At 39.6% G+C, this 17,549-nt stretch overlaps 2 protein-coding genes across 4 annotated transcripts in view; one reads left to right on the top strand and one right to left on the bottom strand.

Annotated features, from left to right (window-relative positions):
- LOC124384606 (eukaryotic translation initiation factor 4 gamma 3-like) overlaps positions 1-17,549 on the bottom strand; it is a 246,425-nt gene that overhangs the window by 22,088 nt on the left and 206,788 nt on the right. The gene's annotated exons all lie outside the window — the stretch shown is intronic.
- LOC124384616 (eukaryotic translation initiation factor 4 gamma 3-like) overlaps positions 15,364-17,549 on the top strand; it is a 96,236-nt gene continuing 94,050 nt past the window's right edge. For 2 of the 3 annotated variants that reach the window (XM_046847614.1, XM_046847615.1), the window contains exons 1-6: positions 15,364-15,484; positions 16,347-16,425; positions 16,585-16,700; positions 16,801-16,973; positions 17,237-17,362; positions 17,458-17,539. In XM_046847614.1, coding sequence (XP_046703570.1) covers positions 15,473-15,484; positions 16,347-16,425; positions 16,585-16,700; positions 16,801-16,973; positions 17,237-17,362; positions 17,458-17,539 — 588 coding nt within the window. In that variant the 5' untranslated portion in view covers positions 15,364-15,472. The remainder of the gene's footprint in view (positions 15,485-16,346; positions 16,426-16,584; positions 16,701-16,800; positions 16,974-17,236; positions 17,363-17,457; positions 17,540-17,549) is intronic. The other variant, XM_046847616.1, reaches the window with a different exon arrangement.

The raw sequence follows: 17,549 nt of genomic DNA, 5'->3' as shown, positions 1-17,549 counted from the left end.
GCTCTCGGGAGAGAATCATCCTGACAGCAATGACACCCGCCAGCTTTCACATGCAGTGTGAATTTGATATAAACAATCCTTATTTTTTATATCTCACACCTAGTAAAATGTACATATTGTGTCTAATGTTTCCTCCCTCACAATTTACGTACATCATTGATTTTATGGGGCTTTGCATATCCCACCTTTTGCTCACGTGTTTTCTGGTGTGTTTCTACCTATTCTTAGTAAAATTCCACCCATATCCAGGAGGCCTCGTTCACCTCCATACGATTCTAATTTACATGTACAAAAATATCTCTTGATGGAGACCTTGTCTAGAAAAACATCCCCTGATCGTGCACTTTTCTTAAAATCTCATCTGGGTTTTTTTTCCTATGTCTGCAAATCATCCTTTGTTTTGTTTTGTGTAGACTTTGTATAAAAACGTGTTTTTTACTAGTTTTACAAACCAGGGCTTTAGTTTTAACACACCAGCACTTTTCTCCAAATGCTTTTCCTAATTTTCATAGCTCTCGTCTTTTACTTAGTTTTACTTAAAATCTTCTTAAAATATATTTCTTATGCCATAATACTTCTTTATATAACATTTCCTGTCTTACTCTCATCCTGCCTGCATCTTAAGCTCATGCTCTCTCATGCTTACTTCCTGTGTGTTTTGGACAGTGTACCTCTTATACAAATTCTTGCAACTATTCTCCTACGTTCTTTATTATCTGACGATGTGTTGTGCCTATTAACCTATTACTCTTCTCATTTTTATATTTATATATATTTTTATATGATTTTTTTCACCTACGTTTCTACTTGTGTTTTGAAAATATGTGCATATGCTGTTTGAGTATAGTTAAGGCATGTTGCCTGCATGCTGTTTGCTTATTTTACTATTTTTATTTTACATTATATTTTCCTATCTTTTCCTTCCGGCCGACACACTTTGCCTGGTGTACGTGGTCACCACTTTTTACCGGCCATGGCATATATCTGTTTTCTGGAGTGACTATTGGTCCTCATATGCGTCTCTATTTTCCACCTCGAATATCTCTTCCAGTTCATACTCATGACACCTCTACATTTTTCCCCTTATTTTCCTAAAACTGCACAAACCTGAGAAATGAGAAACAAAGACACATTCTGACTTATAGACATCTCTACTGTGATGTCACACAAACACGCCCCGAGCTCCTCCTGTGACGTCACCCCGACCCCCCCCACCGTCTCTCGCTCTCTCTCAGATTACATATTATTACGCACAAATAGAGCATTTTTCACACAGATAATGTGGTGATACAAATAAATATGATGTTCTTTATGTGTAAGTTTGTCTCTGATGAAAAAGCCGGTGGCGACTGCAGCAAGAACAAACTCCCCGAGACGGCATAAGGAAGAAACCTTGAGAGGAACCAGACTCAAGAGGGAACCCGTCCTCATCTGGGTTTCACTGAATGTCCATTTATTACAGCTAAATGATGTTGAGGTGAAGTGATGATCAGATACAAACTGTAGTCCTGAGTCAGTGTAGCAGACTGTTAACATAAACTACAGTCCAAATCCCAACCCTCAAAGCTCCTGTTCTTACTCTGTTTTGTTTCTGCGTGGACTATTTCAGCCTGGTGGTCGTAAGTTTTTGGACACTTTGTTTTTGGTGTTTTTTCCTACGAGGACATTGTATTTTACCTGATAGTAGTAGTGCACATGTTTGATCTAAAATAATGAAAGTGATGAGACGGAACTCTTTGTACAAATAATCACACACACACACACACACACACACACACACACACACACACACACACACACACACACACACACACACACACACACACACACACACACACACACACACACACACACACACACACACACACACACACACACACACACACACACACACACACACACACACACACACACACACACACACACAGTGTATATGAATATATAGGTGCTCTAATAAAGTGTTTGTAATACATGAACACAATTAGTATCATTGTACACACAGTAACATGGTCATTTTTTAAACATATGCACAGAGTCGTTAAAGACTTCTAATATAAATAATACAAAATTACCGTAACATATAAATATTGAAAAATGGCCCTGAATCCTGTATGTACTGTAGATGTTTTGTTTGAAGTATTGTGATCATGAAGATGAAATCCTGCAGGTTATTTGGGTTTGTACTGAGTGATAGTTGTTTCATAAACACCTTCTTATAAAATCCAACTCAAATGTTAAATAAAAATTCACTCTAAATTTGTAATCAGCGGCGTCTCACCATCACATTCCACTACGGGAGCGCAGGAGGAGGAGATGCCCGACTGCATGGAATACAGGAGAACATCAAATCCCCTACCATTAGATAACTGCAGAACACTGTGTAAATAACGACATATTTTCCTTCAATAAATCTGGAAATGCAGCATTACGCTCTCACACAGTCGTTACTCTCTTTATGTTCTCATTTTCAGTCCTAACTATAATGATGTTCATGACAAAACTGGCATGAAGAAACGTGTTCACATGTCACATTTTCATCTTCAAATTGTATCTCGGGTGATGATGCCACTAATTCATGCTGATTTTGCCAAGGTGTTAATGATCAGTGTAATTACTGTAAACATATAAATGCTGTGGTGACCCCCGTGTGTAATGCTGCATGATGGCACTGCTGGAGGATTACACCAATGGAAGATTAAGGAGAGAAAGAGTCTCCAGGGACCATGATGATTTCTCGGCCCATGATGATGACTGAATAATAAGCTGATTTAGATTCCTACAGCTGTGCTCCTGGATCTATGTGATCTATGCATCTGCAGGAAGTGATGACTGGCTTCTTGGTGACTTTAACAACATGTAGAAATTGTAAACATTGTCCTGATGTAGTCTATAATATGACAGGTGACAGAGGCTTCACCCCTCAGACGCTCCTCACCTCCAGAAATGCAGATGTGGAGCTCTGGATGTCTCAGGTGGAAGACTTCTATACCACCCGGAAAAAGTGTGTAAGATTATCAGGGTGTGTGGTGTTTTGCACAATGTGGCACTGAGGACCAGTTTCCCTCTCCCTCCTGACCTCCCTCCCCCTCAGCATTATGACCCCGAGCCACAGCCCCCTGCCCCACAAGAGCGATATAAACTAAGTGGAAGAATCCATGAGGAGGTCATACGCCGTTTGTAAGGAAGACAAAAATAATGGTTGTTATTAGTGTTTATTGTGACTCTTTGTAGTAAAAGATTAAAATCAAGATTTAAAAAAAGATAAAAAAAGATTTGACAAGACAGAAATAAAAAATGATCAAAAGGCGAGGCGATCTACAAGATACAATAGCTTTACACTCAGCTTTATACTATTGACTATAAGTGTAAAACTATCATAAATAGCCATAAGAGAAACAGAAAGAGGAAAAAGGCATGTTCAGACTCTCTGTTTCTCTTGTCTTCTTCTTTTTTTTCTATTTCTCCTTTTCTTTTGAATGTTTTCTTGTCTCAGCTGAGCAACACTTTCCTCCCATCGCTCTCGGACTCTCATATAATGATCTGTTTTATTCTCTGAAGTCTTCTTTTCTTCCTCACAGAGATTCTGGGTATCCTGGAGCCCCCTGTTGGTCTGAAGCTGTAAGTTGTTCCTCTCCTCTATGTCAAGTTTCGTTTTCTCTCTTTCATCCTCCTGTTTTTCTATAAAATCCAACGTGGGCTCAAACTGAGCAACACGTTCCTCCAGTCGCTCTTTCTCTCTGATCAAATGATCTCTCTCCTGCTCTGCACTATTTTTTATTTTCTCACAGTGATTCTGAGTATCCTGGAGCTCCATGGTGGTCTGTTCCAAAGTGAGCTTAAGCTGAGCAACATGTTCCTCCAGTCGTTTTGTTCTCTCTTCCAGCTCTCTCTCTCACATTTTACAGTTTTCTCCAGTTCCTCATGGATTTTCAGGGAAGACTGGAGCTCCATGGTGGTCTGATCCAAAGTGACCTCAAGCTGAGCAACATGTTTCTCCACTTTCGTTTGTTCTCTGGTCCAGCTCTCTCTCTCACATTCTACAGTTTTCTCCAGTTCCTCATTGATTTTCAAGGAAGACTGTAGCTTCATGGTGGTCTGCTCCAAAATAAACTCAAGCTGAGCAACACGTTCCTCCAGTTGTTTTTGTTTTCTCGCCCAGCTCTGGCTTCTCTCAGTTATATTCTGTTCCTGCTGCTTTCGCTCAGAAGCCAAAGTAGCCTCCAGCTTTTGCACCGTCTGTAGCAGAATGGCTTTCTCTTCTTTCTCTTCTGTTATCTTCTCTACCATTAGAAGAGAAAATGCATCCAAGTCTTTCTCTTCTTTCTTCATGTGTTCCAGCTTCTCCTTCATTTCAGCAATCTGCTTAGTTTTCTTCGATCTTCTGGTTTGAAAAAACTCTCTCAACCTTCTGAAGAGCTCCATGTTTATGCCTCTTTACTCACAAGCAAAAACCTCGGAAATGAGAGAAACAGAGACTCGTTCCCAATTATAGACGTTGCCTTACTGTGACGTCACAGGCAGATGCCCCGCCCTCCGTCTGTGGCGTAACCCGGTCTCTTAACCTGACACTATGCGCACGCGCACATTACAGAGGTAAAGAGCGGATAAAATATCATGTCTTCACAGCTTTTCTGTTGTTCCTGAGAGAATAGTGATATTACAGTCATAAATAAGATAAAAACGGCTGTAAACTGTGTATAAAGCGAGTGAATCCGAGTTGAGAACCGGAAGTTGACCGGAGTGACTCTATGAATGTTGCAGAATCATAAATGACCAGTAGGTGGCAGTGTGATGTGTATTAGAGCTCACTGTCACAGCAGGTCATTAGAAGTAGTGGAGCTCTAATGACGTCATTAATAGCGAGGACAAGACACACAGCAGTTTGGGATTCTTTTATTGACTTTATTGATGAATTGATTTGGAGTATGATTGTGTTTCTGATCAAAGTAAGTTCATGTGTATGGAGTAAAAACAACCTGTACATTTCTCACTTCCAGACAGTATTATGAGATGTTCATCTGCTGGAAGTTCATGTTTAATGCTGCATGTTTTATAGGATTTATGAGCTGGAATAAATGTCCAAAAACCTCAATTCAACACTGAGTGATTTTTGTAGTTTGGTAGATATTAGATCTTTTGATGTATTATTATTTTTTAAATATCTGTGTTTTAAATACACATTTATAAATATCAAGGCTTTTACTGGGTAATAAATTAAAAACCTAAAGTCATAATTTACTGAAGTGAAATTAAAAACATCAAAATACAACAAAAAATAAATAAAAATAACTATCAATATGTTTAAAACTAAAATAAATCTGTTTCAGACAGTTAAATACAGTGCAGTATTACAGCCTTATTTTAAATTAATTTTATAAACACAGTTTGTCATTATAATATTAATGATAATAATAATAATAATAATAATAATAATAATAATAATATATTCTATTATATAATAATACTTTATTGCAATAGGGTGCTTTAGTACCTAAAGGTCTACATTTAAACATACTTTTATATTCTAAAATTATACATTTTTATGATTATTATTATATGAAGATTTCCACATTTATATGATTTATCCTACAGATTAATCACTATAAAGAAAATAGAAACATACACAAGAATGTTATTAACAACTTGTACACTGTACTGCACGATCCATGTGGAATATAATGTGCATATAATAATGAATATTGTGAATGTAAACAAACATTCAGCAGTAGTTGAAAAAAATCAGGTCAGTCTCTGAGCATAAGCACTGAATCACTTGGAATTTACTCGCTCAATAATAAAAACTCTTTGCTATAGTTGTGAGGTGACTGATACACAAAGCCATGGAGCAGTTGGACACTGGGGAGACAATCAGATGAATGAAAGTAGAAAATGTGATAAAACCCTAAAGTTTATTGTGAGATTTGAGTCGTGATTGTTCAGATGCACAGTGTAGCAGCAATGACACAAACTTCACTTCACAACAAGAGCAAAAATACATGAATGAAAAAATGAATGAAGTTAAAATTCAACAAATGGAAAAAAAATCCAATGTTATTTAAACTTTGGAGAAAAAAATCTTATATTCTGTTATTCAATTCTCTCATACTGACCACTGGATGTTCTACACGGCACCTCAAAGACTCTCTGATGACAGGAGACTCCACCATGATGCCGAGGCGATAAGAAGATCAGTAACATCCTGACACTGAGTTACAGTACAGTGGTCAGGGTCTCGTAACTCAGACCCCATGTCCAAATAGACATAACAATTGTGGCTCAATACTCAAATTAGTTTTAGCTGTTCACTAATCATTTACCAATAAGTTACAAAACTTAAAATAATACATAAACAAACCAAATGAAGACATCTTCCAGTCACGAATGAGAAGGAGAAAATCAGCTTTATTGCAGTCACTTCAGACCCGTCCCATGGAGCTCTCGGGAGAGAATCATCCTGACAGCAATGTCACCCGTCAGCTTTCACATGCGAGTGCGAATTTGATATAAACAATCCTTATTTTTTATATCTCACACCTAGTAAAATGTACATATTGTGTCTAATGTCTCCTCCCTCACAATTTACGTACATCATTGATTTTACGGGGCTTTGCATATCCCACCTTTTGCTCACGTGTTTTCTGGTGTGTTTCTACCTATTCTTAGTTAAAATTCCACCCATATCCAGGAGGCCTCGTTCACCTCCATACAATTCTAATTTACATGTACAAAAAATATCTCTTGATGGAGACCTTGTCTTAAAAAACATCCCCTGATCGTGCCCTTTGTACACAACAATGCAACAGATCATCCACCGCAATATTCACACCTTTTCTTTAAATCTCGTCTGGGTTTTTTTTCCTATGTCTGCAAATCATCCTTTGTTTTGTTTTGTGTAGACTTTGTATAAAACGTGTTTTTTACTAGTTTTACAAACCAGGGCTTTAGTTTTAACACACCAGCACTTTTCTCCAAATGCTTTTCCTAATTTTCATAGCTCTCGTCTTTTACTTAGTTTTACTTAAAATCTTCTTAAAATATATTTCTTATGCCATAATACTTCTTTATATAACATTTCCTGTCTTACTCTCATCCTGCCTGCATCTTAAGCTCATGCTCTCATGCTTACTTCCTGTGTGTTTTGGACAGTGTACCTCTTATACAAATTCTTGCAACTATTCTCCTACGTTCTTTATTATCTGACGATGTGTTGTGCCTATTAACCTATTACTCTTCTCCTTTTATATTTATGTATATTTTTATATGATTTTCACCTACGTTTCTACTTGTGTTTTGAAAATATGTGCATATGCTGTTTGAGTATAGTTAAGGCATGTTGCCTGCATGCTGTTTGCTTATTTTACTATTTTTATTTTACATTATATTTTCCTATCTTTTCCTTCCGGCCGACACACTTTGCCTGGTGTACGTGGTCACCACTTTTTACCGGCCATGGCATATATCTGTTTTCTGGAGTGACTATTGGTCCTCATATGCGTCTCTATTTTCCACCTCGAATATCTCTTCCAGTTCATACTCATGACACCTCTACATTTTTCCCTTATTTTCCTAAAACTGCACAAACCTGAGAAATGAGAAACAAAGACACATTCTGACTTATAGACATCTCTACTGTGATGTCACACAAACACGCCCCGAGCTCCTCCTGTGACGCCCCCCCCCCGTCTCTCGCTCTCTCTCAGATTACATTTTATTACGCACACATAGAGCATTTCTCACACAGATAATGTGATGATACAAATAAATATGATGTTCTTTATGTGTAAGTTTGTCTCTGATGAAAAAGCCGGTGGCGACTGCAGCAAGAACAAACTCCCCGAGACGGCATAAGGAAGAAACCTTTAGAGGAACCAGAGGGAACCCGTCCTCATCTGGGTTTCACTGAATGTCCATTTATTACAGCTAAATGATGTTGAGGTGAAGTGATGATCAGATACAAACTGTAGTCCTGAGTCAGTGTAGCAGACTGTTAACATAAACTACAGTCCAAATCCCAACCCTCAAAGCTCCTGTTCTTACTCTGTTTTGTTTCTCGTGGACTATTTCAGCCTGGGGTCGTAAGTTTTGGACACTTTGTTTTTGGTGTTTTTTTCCTACGAGGACATTGTATTTTACCTGATAGTAGTAGTGCACATGTTTGATCTAAACTAATGAAAGTGATGAGACGGAACTCTTTGTACAAATAATCACACACACACACACACACACACACACACACACACACACACACACACACAGTGTATATGAATATATAGGTGCTCCTAATAAAGTGTATGTAATACATGAACACAATTAGTATCATTGTACACACAGTAACATGGTCATTTTTTAAACATATGCACAGAGTCGTTAAAGACTCCTAATATAAATAATACAAAATTACCGTAACATATAAATATCGAATCCTGTATGTACTGTAGATGTTTTGTTTGAAGTGTTGTGATCATGAAGATGAAATCCTGCAGGTTATTTGGGTTTGTACTGAGTGATAGTTGTTTCATAAACACCTTCTTATAAAATCCAACTCAAATGTTAAATAAAAATTCACTCTAAATTTGTAATCAGCGGCGTCTCACCATCACATTCCACTACGGGAGCGCAGGAGGAGGAGATGCCCGACTGCATGGAATACAGGAGAACATCAAATCCCCTACCATTAGATAACTGCAGAACACAGTGTAAATAACGACATATTTTCCTTCAATAAATCTGGAAATGCAGCCATTACGCTCTCACACAGTCGTTACTCTCTTTATGTTCTCATTTTCAGTCCTAATTATAATGATGTTCATGACAAAACTGGCATGAAGAAACGTGTTCACATGTCACATTTTCATCTTCAAATTGTATCACTGGTGATGATGCCACTAATTCATGCTGATTTTGCCAAGGTGTTAATGATCAGTGTAATTACTGTAAACATATAAATGCTGTGGTGACCCCCGTGTTTAATGCTGCATGATGGCACTGCTGGAGGATTACACCAATGGAAGATTAAGGAGAGAAAGAGTCTCCAGGGACCATGATGATTTCTCGGCCCATGATGATGACTGAATAATAATCTGATTTAGATTCCTACAGCTGTGCTCCTGGATCTATGTGATCTATGCAGCTGCAGGACGTGATGACTGGCTTCTTGGTGACTTTAACAACATGTAGAAATTGTAAACATTGTCCTGATGTAGTCTATAATATGACAGGTGACAGAGGCTTCACCCCTCAGACGCTCCTCACCTCCAGAAATGCAGATGTGGAGCTCTGGATGTCTCAGGTGGAAGACTTTTATACCACCCGGAAAAAGTGTGTAAGATTATCAGGGTGTGTGGTGTTTTGCACAATGTGGCACTGAGGACCAGTTTCCCTCTCCCTCCTGACCTCCCTCCCCCTCAGCATTATGACCCCGAGCCACAGCCCCCTGCCCCACAAGAGGGATATAAACTAAGTAGAAGAATCCATGAGGAGGTCATACGCTGTTTGTAAGGAAGACAAAAATAATGGTTGTTAATAGTGTTTATTGTGAATCTTTGTAGAAAAAGATTAAAATCAAGATTTAAAAAAAGATTAAAAAAAGATTTGAAAAGACAGAAATAAAAAATGATCAAAAGACGAGACGATCTACAAGATACAATAGTTTTACACTCAGCTTTATACTATTGACTATAAGTGTAAAACTATCATAAATAGCCATAAGAGAAACAGAAAGAGGAAAAAGGCATGTTCACACTCTCTGTTTCTCTTGTCTTCTTCTTTTTTTTCTATTTCTCGTTTTCTTTTGAATGTTTTCTTGTCTCAGCTGAGCAACAATTTCCTCCCATCGCTCTCGGACTCTCATATAATGATCTGTTTTATTCTCTGAAGTCTTCTTTTCTTCCTCACAGAGATTCTGGGTATCCTGGAGCCCCCTGTTGGTCTGAAGCTGTAAGTTGTTCCTCTCCTCTATGTCAAGTTTAGTTTTCTCTCTTTCGTCCTCTTGTTTTTCTTTAAAGTCCAACGTGGCCTCAAACTGAGCAACACGTTCCTCCAGTCGCTCTTTCTCTCTGATCAAATGATCTCTCTTCTGCTCTGCACTATTTTTTATTTTCTCACAGTGATTCTGAGTATCCTGGAGCTCCATGGTGGTCTGTTCCAAAGTGACCTCAAGCTGAGCAACATGTTCCTCCACTTTCTTTTGCTCTCTCATCCAGCTCTTTCTCTCACATTCCACATTTTTCTCCAGTTCCTTAAGGATTTTCAGGGAAGACTGGAGCTCCATGGTGGTCTGTTCCAAAGTGACCTCAAGCTGAGCAACATGTTCCTCCACTTTCTTTTGTTCTCTTGTCCAGCTCTCTCTCTCACAGTCCACAGTTTTCTCCAGTTCCTCATTGATTTTCAGGGAAGACTGGAGCTCCATGGTGGTCTGATCCAAAGTGACCTCAAGCTGAGCAACACGTTCCTCCAGTTGTTTTTGTTTCCTCGCCCAGCTCTGACTTCTCTCAGTTATATACTTTTCCTGCTGCTTTCGCTCAGAAGCCAAAGTAGCCTCCAGCTTTTGCACCGTCTGTAGCAGAATCTCTTTCTCTTCTTTCTCTTCTGTTATCTTCTCTAACATTAGAAGAGAAAATGCATCCAAGTCTTTCACTACTTTCTCCATGTGTTCCAACTTCTCCTTCATTTCAGCAATCTGCTTAGTTTTCTTCGTTCTTTTGGTTTGAAAAAACTCTCTCAACCTTCTGAAGAGCTCCATGTTTATGCCTCTTTACTCACAAGCAAAAACCTCGGAAATGAGAGAAACAGAGACGCGTTAGCAATTATAGACGTTGCCTTACTGTGACGTCACAGGGAGATGCCCCGCCCTCTGTCTGTGACGTAACCCGGTCTCTCTTAACCCGACACTATGCGCATGCGCACATTACAGAGGTAAAGAGCTGATAAAATATCATGTCTTTACAGCTTTTCTGTTGTTCCTGAGAGAAGAGCGATATTACAGTCATAAATAAGATAAAAACGGCTGTAAACTGTGTATAAAGCGAGTGAATCCGAGTTGAGAACCGGAAGTTGACCGGAGTGACTCTATAAATGTTGCAGAATCATAAATGGCCAGTAGGTGGCAGTGTGATGTGTATTAGAGCTCACTGTCACAGCAGGTCATTAGAAGTAGTGGAGCTCTAATGACGTCATTAATAGCGAGGACAAGACACACAGCAGTTTGGGATTCTTTTATTGACTTTATTGATTAATTAATTTGGAGTATGATTGTGTTTCTGATCAAAGTAAGTTCATGTGTATGGAGTAAAAACAACCTGTAGATTTCTCACTTCCAGACAGTATGATGAGATGTTCATCTGCTGGAAGTTCATGTTTAATGCTGCATGTTTTATAGGATTTATGAGCTGGAATAAATGTTTCTATATTGGTTTTGTTTTTAACGACTGGTGCATTTTTAGTTACTTTTTCATGGAGTTTAATTTGGGATTATTATAAAACCTGTATGTGAGTATTTTATGCAAAATGGTGTTTATTGTATTTATTGTAAAATTATATGCTTCAGATGAGTTTTATAAAAAACATTTTTACTTATAAAAAATAAAACGTCATTCTGAGTGAAACCAATTGTTTATTAAATTAAATTAAATTAATTTCATTTTTATTTGTATAGCGCTTTTAACAATGAACATTTTCAATGAACATCAAGCAGCTTTACACAGATAATGTGGTGATTAAAAGTAAATATGTTCTTTGTAAGTATGTTTGTCCCTGATGAGCAACTGTGGCAAAGAAAAACTCCCTGAGATGGCATAAGGAAGAAACCTTGAGAGGAACCAGACTCAAGAGGGAACCCATCCTCATCTGTGTTGCACCGAATGTCCATTTGAAGCAGATATACAATGTTGCGGGGTACAGTGATGATGATCAGAAGCGAACTGTGCAGTGGCGGCTACTGGTCTGTCAGAGAGGGGAAGCTCATTTTCGGCCTACATCATAAAATTGTCTATTTATTTAAAAGTAAATTCTGCCCTACGTTCCTTTTCAAGAAAATGGTCTGTGACCCTGTCGTACCAACTAGGAGTCTTTTCAAGTGACTTGACCAGTGTCCTCTCAATGGCCAGCAGAGCTAGGCTGCTTAGACCATGATCTCCTCCTAGATCGCTTACAAAATTACATCGGCATTCAGGGACAGGCATTAAGCTGGTTTAAATCCTACCTGTCCGATCGTTACCATTTCGTAGATTTGAATGGAGAGCTATCCAGGCTAATGCAAGTAAATTATGGCGTGCCGCAAGGTTCAGTTCTAGGACCCCTGCTCTTCACAATATACATGCTTCCGTTAGGAAATATTATTAGAAGGCATGGAATTAGCTTCCATTGTTATGCTGATGATACTCAGCTATATATTTCATCTAAACCAGGCGATACAGCTCAATTAACCCGGATGACTGAGTGTGTTAAGGAACTAAGAGATTGGATGACCCATAACTTTCTACTTTTAAATTCTGATAAGACTGAGATTTTGCTCATCGGCCCAAAAACTGGTATACAGACGCCCAGCATCTCAACCTGCATTTAGACGGATGTTCTGTAACCACTAGTTCAACGGTAAAGACCTGGGTGTTATTTTAGACAGCGACTTGTCTTTCAAAAATCACATCAATCAGGTTACAAAAACAGCCTTCTTTCACCTTAGACATATTTCTAAGCTAAGAAATATGTTGTCTATATCCGATGCAGAGAAGCTCGTCCATGCGTTTATGACCTCCAGAATAGACTACTGTAATGCGTTACTAGGTGGATGTCCTGCTTCATTAATAAACAAGCTTCAGTTAGTCCAGAATGCAGCAGGCAGAGTTCTTACAAGGTCAAAAAAATATGATCACATAACCCCGATCTTATCGTCCCTACATTGGCTTCCTGTTAAGTTTCGAATAGACTACAAACTATTACTTCTCACTTATAAAGCACTAAATGGTTTGGCTCCGTGTATCTATCCAGTCTTTTAACACGCTACAATCCGCCACGCTCCCTGAGATCTCAAAACTCTGGGCTTCTAGTAGTTCCTAGAATAGCAAAGTCCACTAAAGGTGGTAGAGCATTTTCACATTTAGCTCCTAAACTCTGGAATAGTCTTCCTGACAGTGTTCGGGGCTCAGACACACTCACCCAATTTAAGTGTAGATTAAAAACGTATCTTTTTAGCAAAGCCTACACATAACACACATCACATCATAACCTTGTGCTCCAGAACATCTGATCACATGCACATTATCAACTTGTGCTGTTAATATCATGAACAGCAGCTACGCTAATTCCTCTCCACTGCTTCTCTTTCTCCCCATCCCGAGGCATCCTGAGGTTGCTCCAGCTCCAGTCACCTCCCACCTCGTGATGATTACGGACCTTTAAATAAGTAGATGCCGAACTCACAAACATCCTGAACCATCTAGAGACGTACCAGTGCCATTTGGATCCCGCTACATGTGTGGAGTTTTGACATTGGACCTCCTGGAGTGTTTAAAGGCTCTGGCATGGAGAAGCTGATGCTGGATCTGTGGTGATCACAAATGCTGAGCTTATAAAACTCGGAGCTACTAACCATATAGACTGTTTAAGACTGCAGAAAGAACATTACTTATAATCTTATACTCCAGTAATCATGTTAGTTCTCACTCTCCAGTGTTCTGTATTGTTGAAAGATTTATGATCAAACTCTTGATGTCACCCAGATGAGGATGGGTTCCCCTTTTGAGTCTGGTTCCTCTCAAGGTTTCTTCCTCATGACATCTGGGGGAGTTTTTCCTTGCCACAGTCGCCGCGGCTTGCTCATCAGGGACAAATGCACACCATTCACCATCACTGTTGATTTGTGTAAAGCTGCTTTGAGACAATGTCTGTTGTGAAAAGCGCTATACAAATAAACTTGACTTGACTTGACTTAAACGGCCTTGGCCCATTGTGTTTCGGGTGTAGGACTTGAGTCGCTTTAAACAGGAGAAGCTCCTTTCTACACCTGCAGATGTAGCTCCAATTGTTGCCACTAATGAGAACAGTTTGTAAAGCTGAGGCATTGCACTGTCCAACTCCATGTCTTTAAGGAACACCAAGTAATCACACAGCTTTCCCCTGTTACCCTGCAAGTCCTGATCTGAATACAGGACTTGAAGTTCTGACCTCAGTCTTCCTGAATCAAAGTGATGGCCATAACTTTTCAGGGCACTTTGGAAGGCCTCCTCTGGAAATACCTGTCTCATGGCATCAAATTTCCCTGGATTGACTAATTCTAAGAAGAGCATGCTTTCCAAATTTGAAAAACGTCGAGGAATCTGCTCCAAGATGTTATCAAGGATGGCCATGTACAGATTTCTGTATCGCACTTGGGGATCCTGCAATTGGGTCAGACGGCGCTTTCTCATGGGCTCATCTCGTGGGTCTGATGTGAGATCTGCTGTTTTGGCATAAATGGCTTGAAAAGCCCCCTCTGACCTCTTCTCTTTGACAAATGCAAGAAGAGATTCAATTCTGTTCTTGCAGTAAAGAACATCCATCACCCTCTGCTGGACAATATCAAAGACCACATCAGTCTCAGAGAAGATTTGTTCATATGTGTACAACATGAACACAAACTGAAACAAGGAATGTGGTGTATAATGTGGTGTAATGTGGTGTATTATGTGTATAATGTGGTGTATAAATGTGTGAAATGTATGATGAAAATCAAGCAATTCCGCCAAGCAAATATCAAAGAAATAGGTTGCAGCAGTTTTTATTTCGACTGAACTTGAGAAATCCGCGATGGGACTGAGCGCGAATAGCTTCAGTGATTCCTTATAGTACAGAATCGCTGTCAGTCAAAAGGAGATGCAGTCTTTCGACAGACCCTCCAATCATCACGCAGAAGCTCGGAGTCCGGCCAGCCCACTCCCATTCACCCCAGAGACGCTGAGCGTCCGTGGGCGGACATAATCGCAGCGTTTATCCAATGACCGTCTAGTTTCGAAGCGCTGAAAAAAACCGTTCAAAGCAGCCCCATTGAAGTCAATGGACGCTGGGCTTCAATAGGGAAATGCACTGTGACGCTGCGGGAATGTATGAGAAGGAAATCGAGTCAGCCGACCTGCTATATGTAACTGATTCTGAACGAACTCGTCTTTGAGATGAACGTTTTCTAACGCATTTTTAGTCAATAAAATGTTAATACAATAGTACATATTTGACCATTAATTTTGTGACATTATAAGGGAAGCCGAGCTTCCCTTGCAGTCTTAAAGAAATCGCCTCTGGTGTGCTTACTCTTTGTTTCAGTACTGGTTTATTTACTGAGTAATGAATCTATTTATCTCTGATCATGTGCTATTTATTTCCCATTAAGATCGTTGTCTGAGATCCTAACCAGGACAACAAGGACATCACGGAGGAGATCATATCAGAAGCTGGCAGGAGTCGGAAGCCCACTCTGCCAGTGGGAAATGTCTTTTCCGTCCCTATGCCTCTGCAGGTAACAGTCACACACGCATTCATAGAGGAATCAGATTCTTCTGGCTAATAGCTCACCAGTCTTCCTCCTTATATTTACCTGTATTACCATTTCCCTTTTCCACTATATTTACTCATGTGTGCAATCTGTTTTTCCTAATTCTGATTATCCTCACACTTTCCACCTCAAATCCCAGCAACTGAACCAAGTGGTGGAAAATGAGCGTGGTGACCGCTCGTACCTCGGAAAACTCGTACATTAATGCACTCGTAGGTCAAAGTACCACTGTAGCTGTGAAAGGAAGGAGGAAGACAGTGAACAATGACTTACTCGGTCGGCTACTGTTTAGATACAAGCCATTGTAGTGTGTTGAGTCTGGGTGAAGGGAGAGCTCGCTAACTCCAGTTACAACAGAAATCATATAAGCACAGACACGTTTCCAAAACTCCTGCTTTTTTATTTTTGTTTGCAACAGCGTTATGGGTTAGTCAAAGACACTTAGAAATGAGCATCAGAAAATAAAAAGGACATAATCCTCGGTCTCCACACACGCAGTAATACCAGAAGTATGCAGTGCCGGTCTTTTCCCAAAATACCGCTCTGCTCCTAATAGAAGCGCAACATATTTCACCAGTTACACCGTGTGTAACATGTCTTTCATTAAAGCCTGTGTAAAGTACATTAGTGTAGACACCTGCAGCTTATAAACAGGTGCGGCTTATTTATGTTCAAAATAAAAATATTTGTAAAATTCAGTGGGTGCGGCTTATAGTCCGGAAATTACAGTACACTTTTTCTACCAGGTTTATAAGAATAATTGTTATTTGAACTGAATTGTGTTTGTGTGTAGTTATCAGCAGATGATTAGATTTATTTGGGACAGAATTTCGGGGGACGACGGCTGAACTGGAAGAACGGCTGCAATGGAGAAACTAGCGCTAGAGCCACATCCGGAGCATCAGGTGAGTCTGTAGTGAATGTAGTCTGTGTCCTTTTTCAGCTCTGTCCTGTGTTCATGTTGTGAAAACATTCAAAGCAGGTTGTGATTGTAGGTGTTGTTCTTGAAACGTTTAAAGCATGAGCATTTTTAGTCATGACACATCATGTCTCTTGTGTTTCAGTAAAACTCGACGCAGTGCCAGACTCGACTACAAACAAGCCTGCGCTATCAGAGGAGGAAATGGAGAAATCCTCTAAATCCATTATTGAGGAGTTTCTACACATAAATGATTACAAAGTAATGATCTCATGCAGTGTCTTATGATCACATTTAGTTGTATACACATCGGTTATTATCTTGTTACTGCGTCACATAATCGTGGTGGGTTCGTGTGCAGGAGGTCTCGCATTGCGTGGAGAAACTGGACCAGGGCGAGATACTGTACGTTTTTGTTCGGGTGGGTGTGGAGACCACGCTGGAGCGAAACCAGATCACACGTGACCACGTGGGTCATCTGTTCCATCAGCTGCTGCAGGCTGGGATCCTCTCCACATCTCAGTTTTTTAAAGGGTGAGTGACATTCCTGCACCACACAGCTCCGTCTCCCACTGGCGCCAGAGACACTACTGTCTGCGTCATGAGATGTCCACAGCTTGATGACATATTTACACTCAATGGGGTTATTGTTAGCATTATTATGAATACGCTTGCTTTTACATTTGGTCATTTTTAGAGAATTTTATAAGAGAATCAGAATCCTTTAATAAGACTTTTGTCTGTGTTTCTTTTTGCTCTCTTTTCCCCCATTTTCTTATCTATCCTTGTTTACACAGGTTCTCAGAAACCCTCGAGATAGCAGATGATATGGCGATTGACATTCCTTATGTATGGCAGTACATAGCGGAGCTCGTTAATCCTGTGCTTCGGGAAGGAGGAATCTCTTTGAGAGAATTATTAATGTATTTACAGTTACATTTGAGACTATACATATACATTTTTTGCTGGAAAGGAAGTTGGTGTTTGTTTTTAATTGTCGATTTCTTGTAAATTCCAGTGAATTTAGCAAACCACTACTTCCTGTGGCAAGAGCCGGCATATTATTTGCAGAAATATTGCAGCTTCTCTGCAAACAAATGGTGAGCTGTG

Source organism: Silurus meridionalis, chromosome 4 (genome assembly GCF_014805685.1).
Source record: "Silurus meridionalis isolate SWU-2019-XX chromosome 4, ASM1480568v1, whole genome shotgun sequence".
Taxonomy (NCBI): Eukaryota; Metazoa; Chordata; class Actinopteri; order Siluriformes; family Siluridae; genus Silurus; species Silurus meridionalis.
This window is presented reverse-complemented; position numbering and strand designations above follow the sequence as displayed.